General features: G+C 38.7%; 1 protein-coding gene across 5 annotated transcripts in view; it reads right to left on the bottom strand.

Annotated features, from left to right (window-relative positions):
* Positions 1-2238: 2238 nt before the first annotated feature.
* The window catches only part of LOC130909257 (paired box protein Pax-2a-like), a 50100-nt gene continuing 34705 nt past the window's right edge, over positions 2239-17633 (bottom strand). For 2 of the 5 annotated variants that reach the window (XM_057825504.1, XM_057825503.1), the window contains 3 exons: positions 7610-7711; positions 6722-6808; positions 2239-4531 (listed from right to left, as the gene is read on the bottom strand). In XM_057825504.1, coding sequence (XP_057681487.1) covers positions 4419-4531; positions 6722-6808; positions 7610-7711 — 302 coding nt within the window. In that variant the 3' untranslated portion in view covers positions 2239-4418. Of the gene's footprint in view, positions 4551-6721; positions 6809-7609; positions 7712-17633 lie in introns of all 5 variants that reach the window. The other 3 variants (XM_057825505.1, XM_057825507.1, XM_057825506.1) reach the window with 3 other exon arrangements.

Raw genomic sequence — 17633 nt, 5'->3', positions numbered from 1 at the left:
TAATTCAACTTTACAAAGCGGCGCGAGAGAGAGAGGTTAAACACTTTATGCGCTGCTCGCTGATCCAAATCGGAGAAAACATTCCACGGCTCCCGCCTCTGAGGCACGTGATCGCGGTTACACCTGAGAAGTCTCTTCATTTGTCTCTAAACAGGCTCGTTAGCAGGAGACATTTCTATAAATACATTTTTTAAACACATTTATACTCTGATTGCAGAGGATATGAGTCCTGTCTGCATTTTTCTCTTGTAATTTCAAACTGATGGAGTGTGGGTGGTATTTGGATCACCAGAGGAACTGTGATTAAAACACACAGCTTGATTTAAAACATCTTCCAAAACATCAAGTGAAGTGAGATTGTACATTTTGTTCTGAACGCATTGTTCATGTTTCAAGATAATTGCAGATAACGTCTGCAAAGACTGATAACTACAGAAATGTATATAACACTCACTTTTGGAGACGTAGCATTAAACTTATCTACACTGCTGGCCAAAAGTATTGGCACCCCTGCAATTCTGTCAGATAATGCTCAATTTCTCCCAGAAAATGATTGCAATTACAAATGATTTACTAGTAACATCTTCATTTATTTGCTTCCAATGAAAAAACACAAGAGGGAAAAAAATGAAATCATTATCGTTTTACACAAAACTCCAAAATTGGGCCGGACAAAAGTATTGGAACCCTCAGCCTAATACTTGGTAGCACAACCTTTAGACAAAATAACTGCGAACAACCGCTTCCGGTATCCATCAATGAGTTTCTTACAATGCTCTGCTGGAATTTTAGACCATTTTTCTTTGGCCAACTGCTCCAGGTCTCTGAGATTTGAAGGATGCCTTCTCCAAACTGCCATTTTCAGATCTCTCCACAGGTGTTCTATAGGATTATTACTCACTTAAGAAGTCTCCAGTGCCTTCTCTCAAACCATTTTCTAGTGCTTTTTGAAGTGTGTTTTGGGTCATTGTCCTGCTGGAAGACCCATGACTTCTGACGGAGACCCAGCGTTCTCACATTGGGCCCTACATTATACTGCAAAATGTGTTGGTAGTCTTCAGACTTCATAATGCTATGCACACGGTCGAGCAGTCCGGTGCCAGAGGCAGCAAAGCAACCCCAAAACATCAGGGAACCTCCGCCATGTTTGACTGTGGGGACCGCGTTCTTTTCTTTGAAGGCCTCTTCCCCCCCCCCGTAAACTCTATGTTGATGCCCTTTCCCAAAAAGCTCTGCTTTTGTCTCATCTGACCAGAGAACATTCTTCCAAAACGTTTTTGCCTTTCTCAGCTAAGTTTTGGTAAATTCCAGCCTGGCTTTCTTTTGTCTTTGGGTCAGAAGTGGGGTCTTCCTGGGTATCCTAGCATAGAGTCCCTTTTCATTCAGACAGCGACGGATAGTACGGGTTGACACTGTCGTACCCTCGGACTGCAGGACAGCTTAAACCTGTCTGGATGTGGTTAGCCACAGTGCCATGGGCTTTACACTTATTGATGACACTGCACACGGTAGACACAGGAACATTCAGGTCTTTGGAGATGCCCATGCTTCCTCATAATTTTGCTTCTCAAGTCCTCAGACAGTTCTTTGGTGTTTCTTTTGTCCGTGCTCAATGTGGTACACACAAGGACACAGGACAGAGGTTGAATCAACTTTAATCCATTTCAACTGGCTGCAAGTGTGATTTAGATTTCTACTACCTGATATGTGCCACAGGTAAGTAACAGGTGCTGTTAATTACACAAATTAGAGAAGCATTACATGATTTTTCAAAGGGTGCTAATACTTTTGTCCGGCCCATTTTTGGAGTTTTGTGTAAAATGATTTGAATTTTTTTCCCCCATTCTCTCGTGTTTTTTCATTGCAAGCAAAATAAATGAAGACATTACTACCAAAGCATTTGTAATTGCAAATTAGTTTCTGGGAGAAATTGAGCATTATACCTGAAAGAATTGGAGGGGTGCCAATACTTTTGGCCAGCAGTGTATGTAATCTTTTCCATCATTGTTATGCCTCCTGTTGTTGTTGTTGTTGTTGTTTTTTTTTTTTTTAATTTAATCGTGGTGTGAACAACACAACAGCAAGAATATTTTGTACTTCAACTCATAGATTGCCATTGACTGCGATTGATATCCTATCCAATTTTACTTATTCAGCGCTATTGATGGCGACAGACATCTGAGAGGGAGGACAGGAAAGACAAGCATATGACAGGGCAGGATGAGTGCTACGTTTAAAAAAACAAGAGAATAAATGCAAATTACAGGATAAATATTTAATGGTCTAAAAACAGATCATTTTCCCACTAAAAATAAAAATGATTACATAACAGCCTTTTTGGTAAAAGATTTCAGACACTTTTTTTTTTTTTATTATTATACAAGTGTGACCAGCATTAATCAATTAGATAATACCCATGAACATGAAAGACAGTTCTTACTGTACTGTATTTACATGAAGTGTTTTGTCACACGCACACACACAGACTGACACACACACACGCTCCTACAAATGAACATTAAATAAACTCCACCCACTGTACCTTTAACAGTTTCATATGCATATGATGACCATCTGCACTGCATAGAATTTATACATTTAGACTTCCTCTTGAAGCATGTGGCTTGTCCCTAATAATATTAATAAGAATATTCGTGAAAACAGTAATAATAATAATATTAATAACACTGATCTCAGTGATAGGCGGACTGTAAATAAACAACAAAAAGTCTTTGGCAAGTGTAAATTACATTCAGTCAAAAAAAGAAATAATAAAAGCTGGAAACATGATGAAATTGAAGATTTTTTTTTTTGTTTTAAATTTTTAAGGCATAGACTTGCTTTTTGAATCCATGGCCATCAGTACGTTAAAAAAAAATAAAATCAAATTTGCATTTACCGTAATTTTCACACTATAAGGCGCACCTGACTATAAGCCGCAGCTGTCGTCACTGTATTTTGGGATATTTATACCAAAAGATATGAACCGGTAACACTTTATTTGACAGGGGCGTCATATGACTGTCATAAGACCAAATGAACCGCCATGAAGCTTTGAACCAATTGGCTGCAAAGCTTAATGGCTTCAAGAAGCTTCATTTGGTCATCACTGCTCCTTTGCGGGAGTCAGTCAACCTCTTCTGCCACCTGCTCTCAACACTGTTGTTGTCCAACATGCCTCCTAGCATGCATTGCAGCACTGCAGATGTCAATAACAATCAAAATTCATGTTGTGTGCTCATTATTTCTTCAGTTACTGTTTGTTATTTAATTGCAAGTTATTTGTTAACACTTTATTTACCATAAGACTGTCATTAGACAGTCATAACTATGACATGACACTGTCATGAGCATTAATGAATGCTTATAACAGATGTCATTTAGTGCTATCTGGCAAATTATCTCACTTTTGAATGGATGTAACAGATCTAAACTGGACATAAATGGCATTAGTAACATAATTTGCCAAATACCTTAACAAGCAATTAATGAAACAACTGGAACAGTAACTGCAAAAAAGCACAGAACATGAATTTTGATTGTTATTTACATCTGTAGCACTGCAATGCATGCTAGGAGGTATGTGTTGCCTATTAACCCAAATAAATCAACAAATAAGCCACACTGGACTATAAGCCGCAGGATTCAAAATGAAGGCAAAAAGTAGCGGCTTAAAGTCTGAAAATTACAATATTTTTATTTTAAGAGAGATGGCTGTTGGATCCTCTCCTGCCAAAGACTTGATCAACTGAAATAAAAACATCCAGCAGTAGTGCACGTTGTCAAGATGCGTCGCTTGAAGTGCCAAACCTAAAGCACATATGCATAAAGGATTCCTGCATATTTAACAACGCTCCAGTGTTGCAAACCTCCAAAAATAGTGCAAAATTAACAACAACAAAAGCAGTAAAATGACATAAAATGTTGCCTTCCATATCTCGACACATTTTAGTCCTTAAGAATGATTAGGGCCAAAATCCCAAAACAAATAAACACAAAATATCATTAGGAATATATCCACTTGCTTCCACTGCGACGCACTGTACTTTTTTTTTTTTTTTTTTTTTTCAACATGTTGATTGTGTTTCACAGAGTCCAAATCTTCTCGCGGCATCCGCCATGCTGAATGATGGATAAAAACGCAGCCGGCTCGTGTTAAGGGAGGAAAAAGTAGGAAAATAAAAGGCCGCTGCAACATTTTTAAGCCTCGAACAGTCCCTGCTGAGAGCTGCCAAGCAAAGGAATGTACAGTATTGATCCACAATGGCTGATTTTAGTCGTGTGTCTGTCCCCCCTCCCATTTCCGCACCTCTCCTACTGTTCATGGAGTTCAAATAGAAGGTGGATACATCCGGATATCCTTCCCAACCTGCCCTAAAAAGTGGTTTCATTGTGTGAGCTCGCTGTCCTCACTGTGCTCAAATATGGAGGCTGAGGCGGCGGTCCTGCAGGTTGATTTGGTTTCCATGGTAACTAGTGGCGGTCATAGGCAGCGGCAGCAGTGGGTGGGACCGAGCCTCTCGACGCGGCACTATAATAATAAGGGGAACCTGAAAGTTAACAGAAGAATGCACCATTTGAAACAATGAGCAACAATGTATTTTTTTTAACTTCAGACTTTTACTGAGTTACATTTATGACCAACATTTTTGACGTTACTTTAGTGAAAGACAAAAAAATGGCACATATTTCTACTAAAGATTAGTAAGTAAGAATTGGTCATAAATATGCTTAACTCATCGGCTACCACTGAAGTCAATAGCCGTCCAATCCATTTTTGACACCTTTTTAGAAATAATGGACAGTTTATGAAAAAAAAAGTATATGCAAAACATAATTATTACATATCGTTGTGGCCGTTACTTGCGGAACCGTTTCCGTCCCAGGCAAAGCCCCTCCCACACCCAGTTTTTAATATAAATTCTGCCAAGTACCACAACATATACTCTCTCAATATTACACTGCTGGCCAAAAATATTGGCATCCTTGCAATTCTGTCGGATAATGCTCAATTTCTCCCAGAAAATTATTGCAATTACAAATGCTTTGGTAGTAATATCTTCATTTATTTTGCTTCCAATGAAAAAACACAAAAAAGAATGATTTTTTAAAAAATCATTATCATTTTACGCAAAACTCAAAAATGGGCCAGACAAAACTATTGGCACCCTCAGCCTAATACTTGGTAACACAACCTTTAGACAAAATAACTGTGAACAACCGCTTCCGGTATCCATTACTGAGTTTCTTACAATGCTCTGCTGGAATTTTAGACCATTTTTCTTTGGCCAACTGCTCCAGGTCACTGAGATTTGAAGGGTGCCTTCCCCCAATTGCCATTTTCAGATCTCTCCACAGGTGTTCTATGGGATTCAGATCTTGAGTCATTGCTGGCCACTTTAGAAGTCTCCAGTGCTTTCTCTCAAACCATTTTCCAGTGCTTTTTGAAGTGTGTTTTGGGTCATTGTCCTGCTGGAAGTCCATGACCACCAAGGGAGACCAGCTTTCTCACACTGGGCCCTACATTATGCTGCAAAATTTGTTGGTAGTCTTCAGACTTCATAATCCCATGCACACGGTCAAGCAGTCCAGTGCCAGAGGAAGCAAAGCAACCCCAAAACATCAGGGAACCTCCACCGTGTTTGACTGTGGGGACCGTGTTCTTTTCTTTGAAGGCCTCATTTTCCCCTGTAAACTCTATGTTGATGCCTTTTCCCAAAAAGCTCTACTTTTGTCTCATTTGACCAGAAAACATTCTTCCAAAACGTTTTTGGCTTTCTCTGGTAAGTTTTGGCAAATGCCAGCCTGGCTTTTTTTATGTCTCTGGTTGAGAATTGGGGTTTTCCTGGGTATCCTACCTGTCCCTTTTCATTCAGACGCCTCAGTACGGGTTGACACTGTTGTACCCTCGGACTGCCGGACAGCTTGAACTTGTTTGGTTGTTAGTCGAGGTTCTTTATCAGCATAATCTTTCGTTGAAATCTCTCATCAATTTTTCCTTTCCGTCCACATCTTGGGAGGTTAGCCACTGTGCCGTGGCCTTTACACTTATTGATGACACTGCGCACGGTAGAGACAGGAACATTCAGGTCTTTGGAGATGGACTTGTAACCTTGAGATTGCCCATGCTTCCTCACAATTTTGCTTCTCATGTTCTCACACTTTTTGGTCTTCTTTTTCTCCATGCTCAATGTGGTACACACAAGGACATAGGACAGAGGTTGAGTCAACTTTAATCCATTTTAACTGACTGCAAGTGTGATTTAGTTATTCCCACCACCTGTTATGTGCCACAGGTAAGTAACAGGTGCTGTTGGTTACACAAATTAGAGGAGCATCACTTGATTTTTCAAAGGGTGCCAATACTTTTGTCCAGCCCATTTTTGGAGTTTTGTGTCAAATGATAATTTAAAATTTTCTTCCATTCTCTTTTGTGTTTTTTCATTGCAAGCAAAATGAATAAAGAAATTACTACTAAAGCATTTGTAATTGCAATCATTTTGTGGGAGAAATTGAGCCTTATGTGACAGAATTGCAGGGGTGCCAATACTTTTGGTCAGCGTATACTTATACCTGGGTTGGCAGTGACTGGGTTAAATAGTTTTGTAGAAGCAGTGTTTTGTTCGCTGCCATCCCTCCTAGTCCAAATAGATTGGATGTCTCTTGCTGTCAATGTCAGTAAATGAGTTCATTTACACCTAAAGATGAACTAACCACTCACTTAGTAACGCCGGGTTGCTGAATCGCCACGCTTCGTTGTAGGTGGTGTACTGTGGATGACTGTAGGGGTTCCCCGAAAACTCACTCCCTGCAAAACAAGACAACAAATCAATTAGCATTTCAATGGCTTGGGGGAAAAAACCCTTTTTTTCATACCCCATTCGTCGTTTCTCATGGCATTAGCAGAGAGAAGGGAAAAACGATAGCCATCGACGTGTGACCGTTCAGGCACGTAATTTATTTCTTTTTCATTTGGCTTAAGTTATGCAACAGTGAACAATACAGGAGGTGACACTGAGGCCGCCTTTCCGCGACCCATTTATGGATATCTACCCATTCTTCTTCCCCCGTTTTTAATTCCGAGCCGGTCTACTAATAAATGGCGAGTGTTATTAATAAAACGTTTCATGCATACATTTTGGATTCGGCGCCATAAATCTCGCTTTGAGCTTTTTCGCCACAGAATTTCACGGGAGAAAGGAAAGTGTGCGGCGGCAACGACGTTTCGACACCTTTGCTTCCTTTACGAGACAATAAAGGCTGTAATTTATAAGAAGCTGGTGAGAAATGGCTTTGCTTTTAACAGTGCTTGGCGCCTGCCACTAAATCTTGTTTCTTGTGTGCAGAGTGAACAGACTGGAACGTCACAAAATGTAGAGGAACTTGATGTACATCTGTCTTTAGGAATTTGAACCCATAGGAACTCCTGGAATTTCAATTCAGGACAACTTTAAGTCCACTAGCTCAACGCTTACGAAATATGCAAAAATACACCATAACTAATAACAACAATACTGTAGTTATGTAAAAAATTTCAAATGAGAGGAATATACCTACAATAGTGCAACATAACAATATAATAAAAGTTTGCTAAGCAGTCATGGCTTACCAGGAACCATTCCAGCGAGTGTAGAAGTCGGGTAGCTGCCCTGCCCCGTAGGGGGAACATGAGGGGGGTACCCGGGTAAGGTTGTGTTGGCCATGTCTCGACCTGAAGAGACAAAAGACATGCTTCATTAATTTTTTGTTATACTACATCAGAAATGCTGTAGCAATAAGTCTTTGCTTGCTAAAAGTATTAGTAATGCACATTTTCTATTGCCACCTATTTCCAAAACCTTCTTGAATGGCAACAAATGGAAGCTATAGAATTAGCATTTTAATTGTATGTAATTTTTTGAAACCACAAATTTTATGCTTCCCTTTTGTTTTGCATATTTCTGTTGAAATGCATAGAGAATTTAGCAGGTTTTCTTACAATAATATTGATATTTTGACGTTTTCAGACAAAATTAGAATTTTGTCATAGTAGTTGTGTGAATCAATATGCATTAAATGCATTAAACATTTTTTTCCATACATAAAGTAATGCACTGTAATTGCAAAAACATTTTTGTACTCTCGGGGTCCTAGGCCTAATTTTTGATAGCCCCAACCGGACTTTTTTTCGTGATATGCTTTCGAAGTTTTGTATTTTTTTTTTTTTTTCTTTTTTTCAGTGAGAATTAATATTAATTTGAGTTCAGCCATACTGCATTTAGTGGAAACTGTTAAATTTGGAAACTTTATTTTCACCATAAAAAAATTAGTGTGCTGCAATTGCGCTAGCATTTTTGACTTTGGTGTTAAAACTAATTTATAGTAGTGCACCCCCTCTCTGGCTTTCATTGTAATATGTATCATAAATTAATAATATTCATAATACAAATAATATCATCATACAAAATAAAAAAATGTCTTTATCAAAGTGTTCCAAAATAGTTTAGAACATTGAATACAAATGCAAAAATAAACAGGCTTCATCCAAATTTCACTGTATACAAAAAAATGTAATTAAACATTTTTGTTAGCTTTTATAAGTGAATATTATTAAACCATTAAACCTTAACTGTCACGACATTACAGTATAACGCTTTCCGTTTCGTAGATGTGAACACTTTGCGCCCTTTGCTGATTCAGCGCTGTTCCGGCGTGGCCTTCAAGGGACTGAGCCCACGGGCCCCCTCTGCAGAGCGCCACCAGCACGTCTGCACATATTCAGCTGCGTAATTGGGAGTGACGGTTCGGGTCGTCCTCACTGGCCCGCAGGGATGTTTTTTGGAGCGCGGCACGTAACCTCAATCGGCACAGGCGCCATTGTGGACCAGTGGCCCCGCTATATTGTGGTGGCGAGGGCTCAAAAGGGGGAACAAGAAAAAAAACGGCTCTCCCGATGGAACTTTAATTAGGACAAGATGCCACAAAAAAAGCGTTGTTTCTATACAAAGCATTGGCGTTGACGTGTAGAAGAACATTTAAAATCAACAAATGGCATTACACAAACTTATACCTCCAGATATAGGTATGTTTTGTACCTTAAAATGAGTAGTAGCTCCAATACTACTGCCCCTTCTACAGAGATGGTGGGATTTTGCAAGCAATTTTACTAATCTAAGTTCCACAAACAACCACTACATTAGTTTTGTGGCTTAGAACATAGTATACCTAAAGAAGTTGTCATTTCATTCAGTGAGGGGCCTCCAAACATTTTTTAATACAGTGATGTTAATATATGTGATGTCACTGATCATGTTCTCATGTGATCAATAATGATTTATAAAGACAGGATACATATATTTGTAAATAGTAACACTTGCAGTCATGGATGAAATTATTGGCACCCCTGTAATTTTTCCAGAAAAACAGCATTTCTCGCAGATATTAATGCAATTACAATTGTTTTCTGTATGAATGCGTTTATTTCTTGAAACTAAATTGGTAAAACACAAAACAGCTAAGGAAAATTTACAAAATTTTAGACAAAAATGAAAAAAATAGGCTGGACAACATTGTTGGTACGCTCACCGTAATATTTGGTTGCACATCATTTGGAAGAAATAACAGAAAGCAGTTATTTCCTATAACTAGAAGTGAGAATCTTTGGGCACCTAACGATTCGGTCACGATTCAATGGCTACGATTTGATTATAAATGGATTATTGATGCACCCCCCGTTCTAAAATTGTTCAAAAATCCTCTCAGGCTAGACCAAACTACTATTTCAGTATCAATTGAACAGTTCAAAATGGTAAATAAAATACTCAAGTCCCCATTCTGTATCAGCAGCTTTAAACTACATTCAATTAATTTAATGTTGTGAATCAGCCGTTAAAGTTGTTAAGATTACTCCTGTTATTCCATAATTTTCCTTCTGTCTACTTTCGACATGTGAAAGTTTTAAAACTGTTTCATCATTTAAAGATAGATTCAAGTCAAGATTTAATTTTGGACCGCTGTTCTTTTGCGAACTGTTCCAAGTCTCTCAGATTTGAAGGATGCCTTCTTGGAACAGCAATTTTGAGATTTATCCATAGTGTTCAATATTATTTAGATCCAGACTCATCGATGGCCAACTCAGAATTCTCCAGCGCTTTGTCTCCAACCATTTCTTGGTGCTATTTGAGGTATGTTTTGTGTCATTGTCCTGTTGGAACACGCTTGACCTCTGACCCAGTTTTCTGACACTACACCCTACATTCTGGCCCAAAACATTTTGATAGTCTCCATATTTCATGACTCATTGCACACTGTCAAGGCACCCAGTGCCAGAGGCAGCAAATCAACCCCAAAACATCATTGTACCTCCACCATGTTTGACTATAGGCACTGTGTTCTTTTCTTTATAGGCCTCATTCTTTTTTTCTGGCAGTGGGCACTGGTGTCCAACCATTTCTTGGGGCTATTTGAGGTTTGTTTAGGGTCAATGTCCTGTTGGAACACCCATGACCTCTGACACTACACCCTGCATTCCGGCCCAAAACATTTTGATATTCTCCATATTTCATGACTCCTTGCACACTGTAAAGGCACCCAGTGCCAGAAACAAAGAATACCTCAAATACCACCAAGAAATTCAGTTCGCAAAAGAAGTGTGGTCCAAAATTCCATCTGAGAGGTACACAAAACTTATTGATGGTTATAGGAAGCGACTGATTTCTGTTATTTCTTCTCAAGGATGCGCTACCAAATATTGAGTTGAGGGTGTCAACAATTTTGTCCAGCCCATTTTTTGCATTCTGCATAAAATGGTGTACATTTTGGCTTTTATCTTTTTTAGCTTTTTTGATATTTTTCCCAATGCAAATCCCAAAAATAAACACATTCATACTGAAAACCTTTGTAATTGCGTTAATGTCTGGGAGACATAGGCGGATCTACTATTCAGGCGAAGTGGACGATCGCCTTCGGCTCCCAACCAGTAGGGGGCCCCCAACCAGCTGCCCTTGCCCCAACGAGCAACGGCTTGGGCCACCGAAGCCAGCAGCACACCAACTATTCGTCATGTATAATTATGTCAGCATAACTAACAAACAAATAACAAAACAAAAAAGAAAGCCATTTGAATGATGCATTTATAATCTTTCCCCACACACACGCACTACAATGGACTGTTCCACGATGACGGACTGAGTATCAGTCGCTTAGCTTCATTTAGCGCCGTTTAGCATCGCTTAGCTGTTCGTTAGCTTCACTTAGCTCTCCCGCGTTTTTCACGCCACTAAGCTCGCTATTTTTAAAGCTCACTTGCTACTTTGCACGTCGGCTATCGTTTATTTCAAACACATGAGCGAACGTGCTCTCAATGAGAGCCAAAGTGCAGTGAGGGAGAAGTTGAGAACAGGCCTCTAATGCCTCTTTTAACTTTCTTCTTCACACTGAACATAAAATGCATGACAGCACACCCTGTGGCGAAACAATGTAGTACAGTTCCAATCAGTCATACAGTAACACACAACAGCTGTTTAACAGCATTTGCTAATGAAAAAAAAATTAAATCTATTAGTGACACCACAAGCAATGACAAATGTTTTTTTACGGAGTGTAAAGCTTTCGGTGAGCGGTTTAGCGAACGTACTTCTGGTGAACATTTCAGAATTAATATCATAATATGTTGAGTAAATACTACATAATACAGATTCTACACTAAGAATAGCTTTCAAATGACACACTTCATGAAAAATATGATTGCAATGAATAATTATTATCATTATTATACTATTATATATAGAAGTGTACTATAATAATATTGCTAGAATGTTTTTTTTAAGAATTGTTTTGAATAATGTTGGAAAGGCAAATTCAGTGTTCTGAATCTGTTTACTTTCCATTCTTTTGCACTAGTAAATGCTATCAGCATTTACCCTCATTGTTTGTGATTAATTATTGTTATTTACATGATTATTTGTCCTTTAATAAAGAATTTAAGTGTGCCAAAATAGTTGTGAATTAGTAAGCATTAACAAAAAATTCATTGCTAAATTAGTAAAAAAAAAAAAAAAAAAAAAAAAATTATCAGTCAATTGATGGTAAAACTAGTCAGCTGACTAATCAGGAGAAAATTTGTCATTTAGGACAGCCGTAGTATACCATAACATATTTCCTCCACACCCTTCTCACCTTTTTAACCCCTGACCCATGAAGAGGGCCCCTGGATATGTTCGCCTTAGGCCCCAAAATTGCCAAGTCCGCCACTGCTGGGAGAAACTGTATTTTCTGGAAAAATTCTAGGGGTGCCAATACGGTAATTTCGTCCATGACTGTATATATAGAAAATTTCTGTATTTTGTTTACATTTTGAAAGATCACTTTTAAAGAAACAGAAAATACTTTCTTGGTAATCACAATGTCACATCACAAGTGAGCTATTGGCGTATCATTTATAAAAAATGTATTTTATATAGAATTGTAAAGTCGACAACTTTGTAAGAAAATGTGTTTCAAGTGCATACTAAGACAACAGGTGGCGCTGTAAAATTCAACTTCTCATGTTTAATGTCAGAAAGCTGAAGAAATTCACTCATGAAAATTTGGGGATCACACATTACAAAAAAATAAAGTAAATATTATACATTAAAATTGTTGTCCTTAAGTGTTATTTACTGACCAGTTTAGGGAATACAACCACTGATCAACTAAATTCAATTCATGAGGTACAAAGAAAACCAAACACTCATTTGTTTAAGGGTTAGGGTTAAGGGTCAAACCAAATTAAACAAAAAAAATTGAAAACAAAAAAAATATCTATTTAAAATACCAGTCTGGTGAAGTGTACATAAAGCGGGAGGCCTTTTGCCACAAGCTAGTGCACTCAAGTCAAAGGGAGCTGTGGGAGTCCTGAGAGTGGGTGGAGTGTTTTGGTTCTCCAGCAGTGAGGCCCACCATGTGTATGCATGTGTGTGCGTTTAAGGCATTCTGCTCACTACTGTCACAAGCGACCCAACCATGTCTTAATATAGTATTAGCAGATGTACATGCAGCAAATAACTTTCATTTAAAAGTCAAGTGTTCTCAAATAAAAATGAGAGCTCAGGTTTCGATTTGGGTCAGACATTAGGAACCGGTGCCAGATCAATGCTAACCGAGATACCGATCCAGAGTTTGATCAGGTCGTCAATACAAGGTTTCCTTGGTTAACCCTTCATCGGGAAATGTGATTCCTGCTTTAACTGTGAAGAGAGGAAGTCAATTGTTCTTTAGTTTTTGATTACCGTCATCAAAAGGGTTTTGAAAGAGTTCTGTCTTTTAAACTGGCTTTTGAACACCTCCAAAAATGGAAAAGGATGAACTTCTTTTTATTATTGAATGAGCTTTTTGGCAGTTGCCTTAGATCAGTATTTTTCAACCGGTGTGCCGCGAGAAGTTATCCAATATCGTGTTGTTGTTTTTTTTTTTTTTCCATGTCTTTGGGCGGAGTTTGTAATAGTCACCTCCTTAAATGGTGTTCCTCCTGACATCCACCATGCGGTGGCACAGCTTTATTTACATTGAATATGTTCTTTTTCTGTTGCTGCTTACGTTTATGTTGGAGTTAATCTGCGAACGCGTGTGTGCGAACTGCTGAGCTTCAGAGTGATGAGTGGTCAAGGTGGATTTATTATTTTTTTGTGAATAAATGTGCATAAGTGGAAGCTTCTCCCCTTTTTGTTACGTTTATGCACGCATCCTACCTACCACGCGTTACAAGTAGCAGTAGGAAAGGAGCACGTAGGCAGAAGGTTGCGGTCGTGTGCAAATGAGCAATTAATTGCTCGTGTCGCATTCAAGAACTGCTCAGATTTTTAGCCATTATCCATCTTGCTGCCGACGAAAATGTTGACCCCAGCACGTCTACTGTACATCATTTGATTAGTTGTCAGGTGTCAATATGCGCAAAAGTTTCCTTTCTATTTCATCCATATGTGAGACCGTCAATGTGTTTTATTCCAACACATTGTTGAGAACAGCAAGGTAACTGATGGCTAGATATCCGAGCAGTTTTTGAACGTGACGCGAGCAGTTGCATTTGCTGTCATTTCAAAACAAGTCGATTGACAATTTTGTTCGCCTCCATTAAAACAGAGAAAAAAGGCAAGTTTTTTTTAGAAACACTACAAAGGTAAATGAGCAAGCCCTCAAAGCCAGTTACCATGTTGCTAAACGTTTTGCTGAATCCAAAAAGAGACAATACTACATGCCTGCAAAGCAAGGGCGTAGGTTTGCATAGGGACGGTAGGGACATAACACTACCAACTTTTCAGGATGCTCAAATTATCCCCACTAACTTTTAAGAAACCTTATTTGCATTATATAATGACTTCAGTTATTTAGATTGTCTTCCTATATGTTGTAAGGATAGAATTGATGCTACCATTATTAAGTGAATTACAGTACTTTTATTATGTTCAGACTCACACTGACCCCTTTTCACTGGCTGAATGTGCCAGTCCATTTTTTCTCCTAAAACGCACGTTTGACTGGCTGATTACTTGACAACACACACACACACACCCATTCACAGCCCGACAGAAATACAACATGCTGCCTCCCCCGGCCCCTTCAAAGACGAGGGATATTAGAAGTTTTTTTCCGCCAGCAGCAGCCACTGTAAGTAATGTAAAAAGACATCAATGCTGTGGAGGTGGGGAACGCTCAACTAATTTCGCTAGTGCTACAGCGCTTCAAGTCGATTTTACTCACTGAGATTTCTTGAAAAAAGAAAAACAGCTAGCTGAAAATAAGCTTAAGACTTATTTTAAGCAAAAAGTTTGTATATTTAATCTAATCTATTTAAGAAAAACTTGCTTGTCAGAAATGTTCTCAATTCAAGAATATTATTCAAAACATTATTTGAAAGAATTTTTTTATTGATTTAGGTGAAAAATGACCAGTTTTTAGATTTATGGACTCACTATGAACAAATAGTAATATTCACTTAAAGTAAGTGGAAGAATCTGACGCATTAATCTGTTCATTAGCCTTTAACACTCAAAAAAAGATGGAGAAAATTATTTGACTAGATTTAACAAAAATGATCAGATTAAGACGTTATGAATTTGCAGTGTGAAAGTTAGTATATCAATACAGATTTATTTTGCATTAATCATTTAGCCTATCAATTAAATAGGTTCATATTGGTGAGAAATGTAGCCCTGACCCCCATTCACCAAATATGTTTGGTCTTATTAATGTCCCGTCCCCAGCAAAAAGTGTACTTGCAGGTTATGCTGTTATATCGTCCCTACCAATATTTAGACCAAACCTACGCCCTTGCTGCAAAGCCATTGTCAGTGAGATGCTTGATACAATTAAAGACATTTCTAAAGTCCTCCTGTCTGACAATTCTGAGCTTTTCAAGCCTAACTGCTATGAAAAATAAAAACGGAGACTATGGGTTTCACACTGAGTAAGTATAAATATTGAGAATATTTTATAATTAAATATACTGTACAGAAAGTAATTTTGGAACATTTTTGGTTTGTGGTGTGCCGCGACATTTTTTCCAATGTAAAAATGTGCCGTGACACAGAAAATGTTGAAAAACACTGCCTTAGATTGAATGGCTTATTACTAAGGGTGTAACGGTACATGTATTTAAATTGAACCATTTCAGTACGTGGTGCTCTGTTCGGAACGGAGGCGTACCGAACGAATTTCTGACGTAATGTAACCCTTAGTTTTCGAGGCTGTGAGTCGATCGGGTTACAGTTTCTTTGTGTAGATCAGGGGTGGGCAAACTATTCCACAAAGGGCCGCAGTGGGTGCTGGTTTTTGTTGCAACCCATTAAGAGGACACCTTTTCACCAATCTGAAGTGCAATCAGTCAATAGCAGTCAGGTGCTTCTCATTTTTACTGAAACCGCATTGGTTAAACTATCTGTGCTGGGTCAGTTGGAACAAAGACCAGGACCCACTGCAGCCCTTGAGGACCGGTTTGCCCACCCCTGGTGTAGATTATATTTACTCAGTCTTCTCTACTATAATGAGGACCAACACGGTAGGACAGTATATAACCCAGAAACGTCAACGGCGCGATAACGTGGCCGCCGGAGAACGCAGTGAAACGCGGGCGTTTAAAGTCAATCACCCAATGCACACCAGTCGCAGTGCGGCCACGTGTTGCACTCGTCCCAGAAGCGGCTCAACACGACGCACGCGAAAAGAACGGCGGAGTTTGTTTGACGCGAGACGCGACCCTCCTGCGTCAATACTACTACCGGTAGGTAGGATCGGGCAGACCGGAAGTCACTCTTGTAAAAATACGGTGGATCCGGTTGACTTTCAAACTAATATGAAATCGTAACCCACTTTTTGAGTCCATCAGATCTCTTGAGTGGTAGATCGGGGCACAGTTGACTTGTCTTTGTTGATTTACTGCTGTCTTCTCTGCTATAATAATAAGCAACACGGCCCCATGTTCAATACTAACCCTACCACAACAAAACAAGTAGGAACTAATATTCACATAGGAACTAAAGTTGTACAACATAAAATATACAATATAAATGAATACTACATCACATTTGTAAAATATAAACAAATAATGAAATAAATTGAAATGAGCTAAAACACCTCTAATTAAATAAGAATATCACAAAGATCATGCTTACACAATTAAATTTATTAATTTCTGTGTGGCGCTTTAACTTGAGAAAATCTACCAATAACGCTTTTGAAAACCGTTCATAAGAAAAAAAAATCATTGAGGCATTTCATTTGTAAAATACATTTTTAAATCTTTGTCATTGGGATTGCTTTTCTCTTTAGCACAGGACTTTTTTCTTCTTTCTTTCAGAAAGAAAGCTGACCAATACGCTGGGTCTGAAAGGCAAATTGTTGTTGGATTATCTTTAAATACCTGCTACTTTTTGAGCAGAATTCTAGCTTCGTAAAGGCTAATGTTCCTACTGTTGAAAGCACAAAGGTGTGTAATAAACAACTAGCACATTTATATTTTGTATTTTGTTTTTTTACTGTACCGAAAATGAACCGAACCGTGACCTCAAAACCATGGGACGTACCAAACCAAGATTTTTGTGTACCGTTACACCCCTATTTATTACCCAATGCTTGTTCTGAAAAAAAAAATTCTCCGGTTAACAAAAAGTGAAAAGCAAGACGACAAACAGAATTCTTGGCACTGTCAGCTACAACTAAAACATGGGTCAGAAATTCCTTAAAAATGTGACTGTAGATGTCATGCTTTGCTGTGTTTCTCCACAACTAGCTTACCTAATTGTTCTGTACATACTAAACAGTATCTCCTTTTTCAACACGAGTTTGAGCTTCTGCTTTGGCAAAGACGAAACAATCCCGGAAAGTTTTGTGATGATGACAACAACAAGCGTAGCAGCAAAACTTCATCTTCATTTGGCACAGGCGCGAGGCCATTAGCGACTGCCTCTTTAGCTCGATGCAGTCTAGCATGACAGGGACACCTTCATGTTCGCCGCAACAACCGCAAATCTTTGACCTCCATCTTTGAGGCGTTCACAAGCCAAAAAAAGCGGGGGTGGGGGGAGATCCCAGAATCCTAATTAATTACAAGGGAGTAAAGAATGTTTGGTGAGCCAAATTGCTTTAAATCCCCAAACACCGGCTGAAAGTCGCTCATTATC

The sequence above is a fragment of the Corythoichthys intestinalis genome, chromosome 21, assembly GCF_030265065.1.
Source record: "Corythoichthys intestinalis isolate RoL2023-P3 chromosome 21, ASM3026506v1, whole genome shotgun sequence".
Classification (NCBI taxonomy): Eukaryota; Metazoa; Chordata; class Actinopteri; order Syngnathiformes; family Syngnathidae; genus Corythoichthys; species Corythoichthys intestinalis.
This window is presented reverse-complemented; position numbering and strand designations above follow the sequence as displayed.